The following is a 13,341-nucleotide window of genomic DNA, read 5'->3' as shown; positions in this document are numbered from 1 at the left end:
AATGAGTGAAATCCAAGGATTGTAGATTCCATCTGCTTATGAGTGTGACTCTCACCCACCAAAGTTTCCTTTGAGAGACATCCCTGACAAATAGGTATCCAGCCTGAATATCTGCAGTCCTTGGGGCATACACCACTTTTTTTTCCAAATTTTAATTCCAGTATAATTGACATACAATGTTGTATTAGTTTCAGATGTACAATACAGTGATTCAACACTTCTGCACAGTATTCGGTGCTCATCATGACAAGTGCACTCTGAATCCCCTTCACCTATTTCACCCATCCCCCCCTCTGGTAACCATCAGTTTGTTCTCAATATTTAAGAGTCTGTTTTTTTGGTCTCCTTTTTTTTCTTTGTTCTTTTGTTTTGTCTCTTTAATTCCACATATGAGGGAAATCATAGGATGCACCACTTTTTTTATTTTTTTTAAATATTTTATTTATTTGTCAGAGAGAGAGAGCACAAGCAGGGGGAGCGGCAGGAGAGGGAGAAGCAGGCTCCCCGCTGAGCAGGGAGCCCAACGCGGGGCTCGATCTCAGGATCCTGGGATCACGACCCAAGCCAAAGCCAGACACCCAACCATCTGAGCCACCCAGGCGTCCCAGGATGCACCACTTTTTAAAGTGCATCTGTGTACTGTTGGACAATTCCAAGTATTGAAATGACGCTTCAAGGATGATGCCAAATCTGCTCCCTGTGACATCTGTATCTGTCCCATCCTGTGAAGCAGTGACAATAACGGCATGAATATAAAACCATGATACGGAGTATCTCATTTAACTGTGATAACGCCTCTCTGCGGCTCAATATCCTAATCTCTCTACAAATAAGACTCAGAGAATATTCCAGTGGTCATAATCAGCCACTGCAACCCTTGGTGGATTCATTAGTTCATGATCTCATGGTTCCCAGTGGTTCTGTCTTGGGGTCTCAGTGCAGTTCAAGTCAGACAGCAGCTGGAGGGCCTGGCACACCTCTGCCTCTGTGCGTACTGCCTGTGCCTCTTACGCGGTGGCATCGGGGTGTCCGGGCTTCTCCCATGGCTCCGGGCTCCCAAGCTTGTGCCCTGAGAGTGACAGTAGAAGCCAAATGGCCTCTCACGACTTAACCTAGGAAGTCACATAGCATCACTTCTACCATAACTCTGTTAGTCAACAGAGTGGCACAGGCCCACCCCGTCCACAAGAAGGGGTCAGAGACTCTATCTCTTGACAGGATCAAAGAGCCAGTAGGACCAGAAATAGTACTGCAGCCATTTTTGGACAATACTGTGTACCACAGAGAGATTAGGTGAATTGTCCAAAGTCCGCAAGCTAGTGAGTCATAGGCAGAGAATCGCATCCAGCCCTTTGACTCTAACTTGGCTGCAGGTGCCTCCACCCAAAATGGATCCAGTTTTTTCATTACAGCCCTCCAAATATTTGAAAACTGTGACTAGGTTCCTCTTAGCGTTGTATTCTCTGGGCAGATATAACCCAGATCTTCCACTATTGCCTGTTAGGGATTATTTCCAGCCTCAACATACTGAGCACTTGATAATTTCTCCACGTTCCACTTAAAATGTGACACGCAGACTTGATACGGTAGTCTGTGGAATCCACAGTGTGAAGTGTGTGTGAGTGAGGACAGGATCTCCCACGGTCTGCTACCATAGCAAGATTTTAATGACTGGTTTTTTTCCCTTGTCAACTACATTTTAGTATTGCATCGTGTTAATTTTGACTGTTAAATCCTAGAATTTTTTTTCTATAAACCATAAGCAATCAAGTCTTTTACCTTTCCTCTACTTCTGTTTAATTAACTCTAATTTGAGAATTTATTTTTGTCACAACTCCAGTGTTATACAATAGTTTGTCATTGGGTTGTCGAGATACCACTTGCTTCTCATCTATCCCCCTGCCGACATACCCACACACTACCTCCTAACAACGTTTATCCGATTGCTCACACAGGCCCTGAGCCTGCAAAGAAAAAATAATGGCAGTACTCTGTCTGAGGAACTTCCTGGAGAATAGACCAGATGATAGGCAAAGTCAACTTAATTTTATTTATAATCTTTCTGACTTCTGTGAAAGAAAATCACCAGGCTACTCAAGGATTGCTTAAAGTATTACAGGAGGAAATTAAAAGCCATTTGTAGAATGGAGGAGATTTGGTTTTCAGATACACAAAGGGCTGCCATGTGAATAACGATGTAGACATCTTTTTCTAAAGAGGATCAGTAGTTAGGAATTAGAGTAAACAAATTTCTGCTTGTAAGGGTTTTCAAATACCTACTGCTGAGTAGCAATAGAAAGGGCTTCATTATGAACATGAATTATGGGACAATTACTAAATATTCAGTAATTTAGCAAATACTACGTTTCCATTTGTTGGTGACATTTTAGACTTTTTTTTTTTTTTTTTGCATAGGATAAGTGGATAAAAGCCTTCTCAACTCAGAAAAAAAAAATTGTTTTTACTTTAGAGCCTGTGTTTTCAAAGGGCAATTTGCTCCAGGCTGTTTCCACCTATTACATATGCCCAAAGTTGTCACCATACTTCAAGGATGGTAAAACAGATCTCTATGAAAATGTAAGCCACTAATGAGGACAGCCTTCTCTTGTCTACTACAATAGAGAAAATGTAACCTTGGAGGATTTCTAATGAAGGGGGTTTTCTATCTCTGGATATGTAAGTTGACAGGAAGAAGAACACTGGAAACAGAATGGACAAGTTATTTGTTTCCAATAATCTAAGATGAAAATAATCAAATTACTGTACTATACATGAAACAAGGAAAGAGTAACATATAAAATGCAAGATTTTTATAATAGTCAATATTTCATCTACTGTCGAACGTGTGCACATTATGGAAAACAATAGCAAAACATTATTACACATCCCTTTACCTCTCAATTTTATACCTACCTGGGTGACTGAAGAGAAATAAACAATGATCTGTTGTGCCTTCTGTTAGATGTGCCACTCTGTTAGAGACGTAACAGTGGAAATGGTGCCTAAATCATCTGTTTGCTTACTGTAGGGGAGGAGTTGGCAAAAGATCCTAGGAAAGGAGCCAACAAACTTCTTTTATAAAGGGCCAGGTAATAAATATTTTAGACTCTGCAGGTCATATGGTCCCTGTCACAACTACTCAATTCTGCCATTGAAACACAAAAGCAGGGCGCCTGGGTGGCTCAGTCGGTTAAGGGTCTGCCTTCGGCTCAGGTCATGATCCCAGGGTGCTGGGATTGAGTCCCGCATCAGATTCCCTGCTCAGCGAGGAGTCTGCTTCTCCCTCTCCCTGTACCCCTCCCTCCTGCTCGTTCTCTCTCTCTAATAAATAAATAAAATCTTTTAAAAAAAAAAGAAAGAAAAGAAAAGAAATACAAAGTCTTTCTCTACTTTGCTGCCTGCAGGATTGCCCGCATGATCCGTCAGGAAAGAGGCAACGCCCTGCTTGTTGGAGTGGGAGGCACAGGAAAGCAGTCTCTTACAAGACTTGCAGCTCACATATGTGGTTACAAATGTTTGCAAATTGAACTGAGCCGGGGATATAATTATGACAGTTTTCACGAAGACCTGAGGAAGCTGTACAAACTGGCTGGTGTAGATGACAGGAATATGGTCTTTCTCTTCACAGACACCCAGGTATATGTTTAAATAGCTAAAGTACAAGTGTCATGATCATGAGTGTGCTTTGAATAGTTTGTATGATGTAGTTCAAGGAACCGTTCCCTTGGATAGCAGACGTCTTAGACCTTGTAAAAGACTTTTATACTACGTTTTCATTTATTTTACCAACCATTTTGTTACCCTTTAAATTCCGAGTAAGTAAATATGATCAAAGATTAAGGGGGTGAGAGAGGTTTGAACTTTTCTTTGAGAAGGACATGGGTAGTAGAAAGTAATAAATTGTTTCTGTAGCAGTAAATATAAGGAAGTTATTCCCTAACTGAAATCAATTAGGGAAATATGCCTTACACAAGAAAAGGAAAATAATGATGTCTGTTTTAGGGTTAAATTAACTTTAAAATTAAAATAGGATTACATGATTACATTTATGTCTATAAGAACCAATTTAACTGATCTCGAATTTATTCTAAAGAAGAAAATTTTCTGCATTGACTATACTTGGGCATTTCAACGTTAGGGAAAATAAACTTTTATAGAAATTAGGCAGGAATAAAAAAGTGATAGATCTGATGCATAAATATCTTAAATTATTTTAAATTAAGTACAGTCATAAAATGGGAAAATATTTTTAACATCTGTGACATGCAGGGAATTTATATCTGAATATATAAATATTTTTTCACAAATGAGAAAGGACCCATAGCCAAATGTATATACACCACCAGCTCTGGCCACCAACGATTGAGTGGAAAATAAAGCAAGCAGAGATGATTATCCACAGAGCAAAGCCAGGGGGCCCATTCAGAAAGGAAACTTGGTGTACAGGTTGGCTTGAGTTAAGACCCAAAGAGAGAGCCTTTCTGGCCTTGGAGCCAGTTCTCCTGTTCCACCCTGGCAGAGAAATAGCCCACCTGACCAGAAACCTAACCAGAGTACACGAGAAGCTGCATGGCCCATCTAGCAGCCCTGCTCCCTGTCTGCAAAGCAGTGGCTTCATCTGGCCAGAGAATTCAGTGCACAGCCTTGCTTGATTTAGGTCCCCAAACAATGAGCCATGGGGGCCTTGGGTCTCACTCCACTGCCCCACCAGGACAGGGAAGCTAATTCATAGCCTTACCTGTTACTGAGTATAGTACCCAGTCCCAGCCATCTAGGAAGCCAGACCAGAGAATCTAGGCAACCACATAGCCCATCCTACAACCTTGCTTGGGGAGAGAACCAAGTCAGCAGTCCTGTCCAACTGTTCTCAGCCAGTATACCCCACCTCCAACCTCAGAGCTTGGGCAGTGGCCTCACCCCAAAGTAGACCCTGACAGCAAGCCCCACCTGCTCAAGGATTGCTAGCTGACATGTCCAGAAACCCAAACTAAGCAGACTGATGAGGAATTGTCTCTGCCACAGCGAACCTGTAAAATCTGGAAGAGGTGACTGCTTACTCAAATGAGCAGATACCAGTGTAAGGAATCAAGGATCATGAAAAATGAGGTAAATATGACACCACCAAAGAAAATGAACAAAACCCCAATAACTGACCCTAAATAAATGAAGATCAATGAATGTCAAATAAAGAACTCAGAATAATTCTCTTGAAGAAATTTAGTGAGCTCTAAGAACACACAGACAACTAAACAAAATTGGGAAAATAATGGATGAACAGAACAAGAAGTTCAACAAGGAAAAAGAAACCATCAAAAAACCCGAATAGAAATCCTGAACTGAAAAATACAATGACTGAACTGAAGAATTCAATGGAGAGCTTCAAAAGCACACTTGACCATGCAGAATAAACAATCAGTCACTTAAAAGACAGGACATTTGAAATTATCCAGTTAGAGGCACAAAAAGAAAAAAGAATGATAAAGCCTACAGAACTGATAGGACATAATGAAAAGAAATAATGTCCAAATTATGAGAATTCCAGAAGAAGAGAAAGAAAAAGAAACAAAAAAATATATTTAAAGCAATAATGGTTGAAAACTTTCCAAACCTGGAGAGAGAAATGGACATCCAGATCCATGAGGCTCAAATAGGTTGAACCTGAAAGGGGCTACACTGAGACACATTATAATTAAATATATAAAGAACTCATACAACTCAATAGCAAAAAAAAAAAAAATTCAATTTAAAAAAATGGGCAGAGGACCTGAATAGACAGTTTTCCAAAGAAGACATGCATATGTCCAACAGAACAGGTACATGAAGAGATACTCAACATCAGTAATATCAGGGAAATGCAAATCAAAACCACAATGAGATATCACCTCACACAATTACATGCCAACAAATTGAATAACCTGGAAGACATGGATAAAATCCTAGAAACATATAGCCTACCATGGCTATCATCAAAAAGACAAGGGACAACAAGCATTGGCAAGGATGTGGAAAAACAGGAACCGTGTGCACTGTTGGTGGGAATTAAATTGGTGCAGCCGCTTTCTTTTGGCTTTTGGCTCAGGAGGCAAAGGTGCAACTGTCTTCGGTTGTCCCAAATCCGGGTTCATCCGACACCAGCCACCTCCGCCATGCCACCTAAGTTCTACCAGGGGCTGGAGGATGGGGAAAATGGTACAAAGCCGTGTACCTGAGGTGCACCGGTGGCGAAGTCAGTGCCATGTCTGCCCTGGCCCCGAAGATCGGCTTACTGGGTCTGTCTTCAAAAAAGGTTGGTGATGACATTGCCAAGGTGACTGGTGATTGGAAGGGTCTAAGGATTACAGTAAAACTGACCATTCGGAACAGACAGGCCCAGATTGAAGTGGTACCTTCTGCCTCTGCCCTAATTATCAAAGCCCTCAAGGAACCACCAAGAGACAGAAAGAAGCAGAAAAGCATTAAGCACAGTGGAAATATCACTTTTGATGAGATTGTCAATATTGCCTGACAGATGCAACACCGATCTTTAGCCAGAGAACTCTCTGGAACCATTAAAGAGATCCTGGGGACTGCCCAGTCTGTGGGCTGTAATGTTGATGGCCACCACCCTCATGACATCGTAGATGACATCAACAGTGGTGCAGTGGAATGCCCAGCTAGTTAACTACAAAGGAAAATATTTCAATAAAGGATCATTGGACAACCCCCCCAAAAATAATAATAATAATAAATAAAAAATAAATTGGTGCAGCCACTATGGAAAACAGTATGGAGGTTCCTCAAACACTTAAAAGTAGAACTACCATATGATCCAGCAATCCCACTTCTGGGTATATAGCCAAAGGAAATGAAAACAAGATCTCAAAGAGATATTTGAACTCCCATGTTTATTGCAGCATTATTCACAATTGTCAAGATATGGAAACAACCTGAGTGTCCATCAATAGATGAATGGATAAAGAAGATATGGCATATATACACACACACACACACACACACAAGTATACACACACAGAGACCCATAATGGAGTATCATTCAGCCATGAGGAAGAAGGAAATCCTGCTGTTTACAACATGGATGAACCTTGAGGACATTATGCTAAATGAAATAGTCAACAGAGAAAGATAAATACTGTATGATATCACTTATATGTGGATCTAAAAGAAGCCAAACTCATGGAAACAGAAAGCATAGTGGTTACCAGGGGCTGGAGGATGGGGAAGATGGTGAGATGTTGGTCAAAGGGTACAAACTTCCAGTTATAAGATGAATTAAGTTCTAAGAATCTAATGTACAGCATGGTGACTATAGTTAACAAAACTTATATACTTTAATGTTGTGAAGAGAGTAAACCTGAAATGTTCTCACCACAAAAAAGAAAAGAAAAGAAATGGTAATTATGTGATGTGATGGAAGTGTTAACTAATACCATAGTGGTAATCATGTTGCAATGTGTAAGTGTAGCAAATCAATACATTGTACACCTTAAATTTACAAAATGTTATATGTCAATTATATCTCAATAAAGCTGGAAAATAAATACAAATACAGTCTTTTTCAAGTGAAAAGGAAAAGACAAGCACATCAATAGAAGAAATTTTAAAATGTAATAAAATGTGAATAGAAAGTCCCCCCCCCCCGCAAAAAAAAAAAAAATATCAAGGGCTTTAAACACCTGAAGAAATGTTCAGCCTCACCAGTAACCAAAGAAATTTCAGTAAAGATAAATGTCAGGGGTTGGCCTTGCACACAGACAAAGGTTAAAAAATCATAATATGCAGTATTGACAAAGGTGTCAGGAAACAGGCCTTGCATAGACCTCACTTGTGAATTAGCAAAATCATCTGGAAGGTAATTGGCAATATGCAGTTAAAGCCCTTAAATTTCTCTTACCTGTAATCACAACTGCATACAAGGTTGTATGTACAAGAAAATCTAATACAGTATTTTAAAATAACAGTTAATTTTAAGTAGCCTCATTTTTCAATGAGAGAGTCACACAAGTAAATTGTGCTGTAATTATACAATAGGACAGTTTGTAAAAAATTTGAAATTACTTTGTGGAAATACACATTAATTAATGTGAAAAGTATTTATGATGTGTTGTTACATCATAACACATACACAAATCATCTACCATATAGGTTCTTTGGTTTAATGTATAACTAAACAGATATGCTGTATATACAATTAGAAAATGTCTGGGTCATGGGATTGTGAGTGATTTTTTTATTTTCTTAATTTTGTTTATCTGTAGTTTCTTATTATTCTGAAATTAAAATATTTCTTATAGAAGTTTAATGTTGCTTTTAAAAATTAAGCAAGTTATATAAAAAGGCTCTAAGTATTAAAGCTCCAAAGATCAAGTCAGACTGTCTTGCTCCACTTTAAGCAAACAAAAGGCTATTATACCCTTTTGAAAGCCCCAATCAATCTCAAATGTTCTATGTTAATGGAGAGTAAACATAACCATAATAACTGAAATTAATGTGTGTAGGTATATATATATATATAACTATTATAAATACGAGAAGTTGAGAGAAACAAGACATTAAAATTTTAATTTGCTATTTCTAGCAAATACAAAGTAGTTATAAGTATGTTTAGATAATATGAAGAATATAATTTCTAAGCTGGAATTAATGGCTATATACTACATTTATATTTTACAAAGAAAGTGAATATTTTCTAATACTACTGAAGGTTTACAAAAATTGATCATATGTTAGACTTAAACAAATTTTCAAGAAATTCAAAAAAGCATAAACTACGGTGATAACATTCTTTGTTATCACAAAGATCAGATCACGCTCTGATCAAAGGAGAAATTAATGATGTGGCTCAGGACTTTAAAACATTCATATAGGGGTGCCTGGGTGACTCAATCTTTTAAGCATCTGCCTTGGGCTCAGGTCATGATCCCGGGGTCCTGGGATCAAGCCCGGCATTGGGGTCCCTGCTCAAAGGACAGGGCGCCTGTCCTTTCTCTCTCTGCCCCTCCCCTCACTTGCATGCCTATGTGTATATATTGGGGAGCCTGCTTCTCCCTCTCCTCCCTGCTCATGCTGTCTCTTGCTAGCTCTCTCTCTCTCTATCTCTCTCTCTTAAATAAATAAAATCTTTAAAAAAAATTTCATATAAAAAATTCCTGAGTCAAGAACATCAAAATTTAAATCTCTATTTAGAGAACAGGGAAAATGAACTTAATATAAATAAAAATCTGTGAATGCAGTCAAACAGTTCTTAGGATTAAATTTATAGATTTGAATAAAAAATTAGAAACTACATATATTAGTTGACTTAAAAGTTCAGGAAAATAAAGATCACAAGGTAACAACAACAACAAAAAAGTGAATAATAAGATAAAAGCAGAAATAAGTAAATCAGGACAAAGAACTAACTAGTGTTTGCTCTTGGGGAAAATTAACAAGACACAATTATGCCAACTTCAAGAAAAAAACAAAAAGTTACAAGTGAAGAAAATAAAACAACAGATATTTTGTCATAGTTAAATATATAGAACTCAAACTTCTTAACACTAAAAAGTTAACTGGAACAAAAGGATAAATTGTAGATTTCTTAAATATTTGCATCAATTATTAGAGGCAAAAGGTTTATTTTATAATATGAAAACTACTCATTCAAATTTAAATTCCAATATTTAAATGGTTATAGTTTGAACAGATTTTTTAATGGAAAATAATAAATGTGGAATCATATTTGCCCTTGCTAATAATCAAAGAAATGCAAATTAAATTCTCCCAAAGCAAAATTCTCCCTAAACTAGCAAAAATAAATGTTAAAGGTTAATGAAATCTTACTTGAATTGAATGGGAAATTTAAAAATCTTCAAAATCCAGAAACTATTCATGCATTTTAATGGCTGATCCCACTCCTGGGAATTTTTTTATTTAAGATTTATTTATTTATTAATTTGAGAGAGAGAGAGAGCACGAGCAGGGGGGCATGGGGGAGGAACAGAGGGAGAGGGAGAAGCAGACTCCCTACTGAGCAGGGAGCCCAACACCGGGCTCAATCCCAGGACCCTGAGATCATGACCTGAGCAGAAGGCAGATGCTTAACTGGCTGAGCCACCCAGGCACCCTCCACTCCTGGGAATTTATCCCCAGGAAATAATCCAACTGGGGAAAAAATCTATAGAACTACATATGTTCTTAAAATGTAAACAAGACTCTGGACCATTTAAGTCTATGTAAAAATAGGGCACATTAGCTCAATAGTGTGTTATGCTCCCATTAATGGTTATAAATACAATGAGTACTCTACAGAATTATGGATAAATATTTATGAGAAAATATTAGCTGAAAAAGGGCAGAATATAAAATGGTTGCACAGGGGTGCCTGGGTAGCTCAGTCGGTTAAGCATCCAACTCTTGGTTTCGGCTCAGGTCATGATCTCATGGGTCGTTGGATCCAGCCCCACGTTGGGCTCCATGCTCATCAGGGAGTCTGCTTGAAAATTTTCTCTCTGCCCCTCCCCTCACTTGCATGCCTACGTGTGCATGCGTGCTCTCTCTCTCTCTCTCAAATAAACAAAATTTTATTTTTTTATTTCATTTTTTTTAAAGATTGTATTTATTTATTTGACAGAGAGAGACACAGCGAGAGAGGGAACACAAGCAGGGGGAGTGGAAGAGGGAGAAACAGGCTTCCCACGGAGCAGGGAGCCCAATGTGGGGCTCGATCCCAGGACCCTGGGATCATGACCTGAGCCGAAGGCAGATGCTTAATGACTGAGCCACCCAGGCACCCCTAAACAAATTTTTAAAATAAATTAAAAAATAACTGTAAAATAAAATGTTTGTACATGTTACTTGAACCATGAAAAAGATGAATTCCTTTTAAGAAACAATACAGGAAAGGGGCATTTGGGGGGCTCAGTCATTATGAGTCTGCCTCTGGCTCAGGTCATCGGCTCAGGTCATCGAGCCCCGCGTCGGGCTCCCTGCTCCACAGGAAGCCTGCTTCTCCCTCTCCCACTCCCCCTGCTTGTGTTCCCTCTCTCGCGGTGTCTCTCTCTGTCAAATAAATAAAATCTTTAAAAAAAAAAAGAAAAAGAAGCAATACAGGAAGGAAAAATGAAAAATCAATGCACTTCTGTGTTAGGATATTAAGATTCTAATTTTTAAGATTATTTTCTCTTAAAGATAAAATTAACTCAATGTGAATTTTGATTAAATATTTGGTTTACAATTTACACATAATAAATGTGAACCAATTGGGTGAGTTACAATGATCACTCTGCTTTCTTCTACAGATTGTAGTGGAGGAGTTCCTGGAAGATATAAATAACATCCTGAACTCAGGTGAAGTGCCCAATTTATTTGAAAAGGATGAACTGGAACATGTTTTAGCAGCCACCAGACCAAGGGCGAAAGAAGTAGGCATTTCTGAGGGGAACAGAGATGAGGTAGGACATGTCACAGTGGTGATACGGCTTTAGTAAAACAAAAAGTTGTGTTAGCCTTCCTTTCTTTTTTTTCTTTTTTTCCTTTTTTTAACAATCTACAAATCCCTTTGAGGAGTCCATGGATGGATGTTTTTTCCAATATAATTGGTTTCCTTTGTAATTCTATGTATTTTACTCCCTGCATTCAAAGCATTGGTTCACCAGACTTCCAAAGAGGTCAGTGGAAAGCAGAAAACAGAAACCCTACTGCCCCACGGAGGTCATAGTCTTGTCCAAACTGGACAGTTTGCCATATCCTTCTTTCAACACAAAGGGATTTCCCATATCCTCCGTGCCCTGCCTGAGGAGTGCAGTACTTCTGATTCCCTTGCCTATCAGCAAGATCAGAGCACCTGAAACAGAAATGGATTCCCCCACGTCTCCAGGCCCAGCCCCATCCGAGAAACAACCCAGCTCCTGTCCTCCTCCATTTCTCCAACACAGTGCTAGATTCCATATGCTGCTATTGGCCCGCCCCTGTGCTTTCCCTTGCTTCTGGATGTTCTTCAATTTTTTGAACATTCTTTCTTAGGCCTTCTCTGTGTCCTTTTATGAGATCTCCTCTACTCTACTAGGTCAGGGCTTGTACATACAAACAGCAGGGTCTACTTCAGCTGACGAGAGCAGAAAGGGGTTTATTCGAGGAACACAGAATCACTGGGAGAGCCCAAGAAAGGGACTCCAGGCTGAGTTCCTCAGCATGATCATGAGATGCACGTGGTAGAAGTCAGTGGTCAGGGAAGCTGCCAAGCCTGGAAGCCACTGAACCCATCAGCAATCAGCATGCTGCTGCTTCGGCTGCCGGCTCCAAAGCCACACATCCCCAGCCTCGTCAGAACATAGCTGACAGGGCGCCTGGGTGGCTCAGTTGGTTAAGCACCTGCCTTCGGCTCAGGTCATGATCCTGGAGTCCCGGGATCGAGTCCCGCATCGGGCTTCCTGCTCAGCAGGGAGTTTGCTTCTCCCTCTGACCCTCCTCCCTCTCATATGCTCTCTCTCTCTCTCATTCTCGCTCTCTCAAATAAATAAATAAAATCTTTAAAAAAAAAAAAAAAAAAAGAACATAGCTGACAGAAGGAGCCACATCCCCAGATGGTGGCTCCAGGCCCATGCCGCTTCGGCCAGACTCTGCCCCTGCACAAATTGTGGCCCTGCCCCTGTCTCTCTCTTCAGTGGCCCCTACCCCAAAGCAAAAACTTGTAGGAATACCTCTCTCCACCTTACTCAAGAGGCCTCCTTAAATACGCTGGTGAGGAAAACCTACATCACATCCAGAATCCTAGTTGCAATGGAGTCTGCCAAATGTCATTTTTAATCTTTCCAGACTGCATGAGGGGTTGGAATGGAGGTTGACCAAAACAATTCGCGCATCTGCTACACTAACGTGTTTTTATTTAGTATTGGTAGACCAGAGGCATTAGCTAACACTTATTTTCATTGTTACTTCACCCTTATTTTAATTGAAATATATCTTTTTGTCAGGTGTTTCAGCACTTTATCAGCAGAGTCCGTCAGAAGCTGCACATTGTTCTCTGTATGAGCCCTGTGGGGGAGGCCTTTCGGTCCCGATGCCGGATGTTTCCATCCCTTGTGAACTGCTGCACTATTGATTGGTTTGTCCAGGTTGGTGACATACCAGGATACCTCTCTGGGAAGCTGGATTCACTTGATTTTTTTTTTAAGTAGGCTCCACACCAAGGCAGAGTCCAACACGGGCCTTGAACTCACGACCCTGAGATCAAGACCTGAGCTGAGATCAAGAGTCAGAGGCTTAACTAACTGAGCCACCCAGGTGCCCCTGGATTCACTTGATTTTAAAGGGGTAACACATTGCCCAAAAATAACTCAAGGGTACTTGCATTAGCTTTAAACC

General features: G+C 39.8%; 1 protein-coding gene and 1 pseudogene across 1 annotated transcript in view; both read left to right on the top strand.

The window, feature by feature from the left end:
* DNAH6 (dynein axonemal heavy chain 6) overlaps window positions 1-13,341 on the top strand; it is a 239,399-nt gene that overhangs the window by 145,794 nt on the left and 80,264 nt on the right. The window contains exons 46-48 of the mRNA XM_078056370.1: window positions 3,405-3,636; window positions 11,277-11,429; window positions 12,951-13,091. Of these exons, the coding sequence (XP_077912496.1) occupies window positions 3,405-3,636; window positions 11,277-11,429; window positions 12,951-13,091 (526 nt within the window). The remainder of the gene's footprint in view (window positions 1-3,404; window positions 3,637-11,276; window positions 11,430-12,950; window positions 13,092-13,341) is intronic.
* Window positions 4,037-6,701, top strand: LOC144379310 (large ribosomal subunit protein uL11 pseudogene; annotated as a pseudogene).

The sequence above is a fragment of the Halichoerus grypus genome, chromosome 10, assembly GCF_964656455.1.
Source record: "Halichoerus grypus chromosome 10, mHalGry1.hap1.1, whole genome shotgun sequence".
Taxonomy (NCBI): Eukaryota; Metazoa; Chordata; class Mammalia; order Carnivora; family Phocidae; genus Halichoerus; species Halichoerus grypus.
Note: the sequence above shows the minus strand (reverse complement) of the source record. Positions and strands in the feature narration are given on the sequence as shown.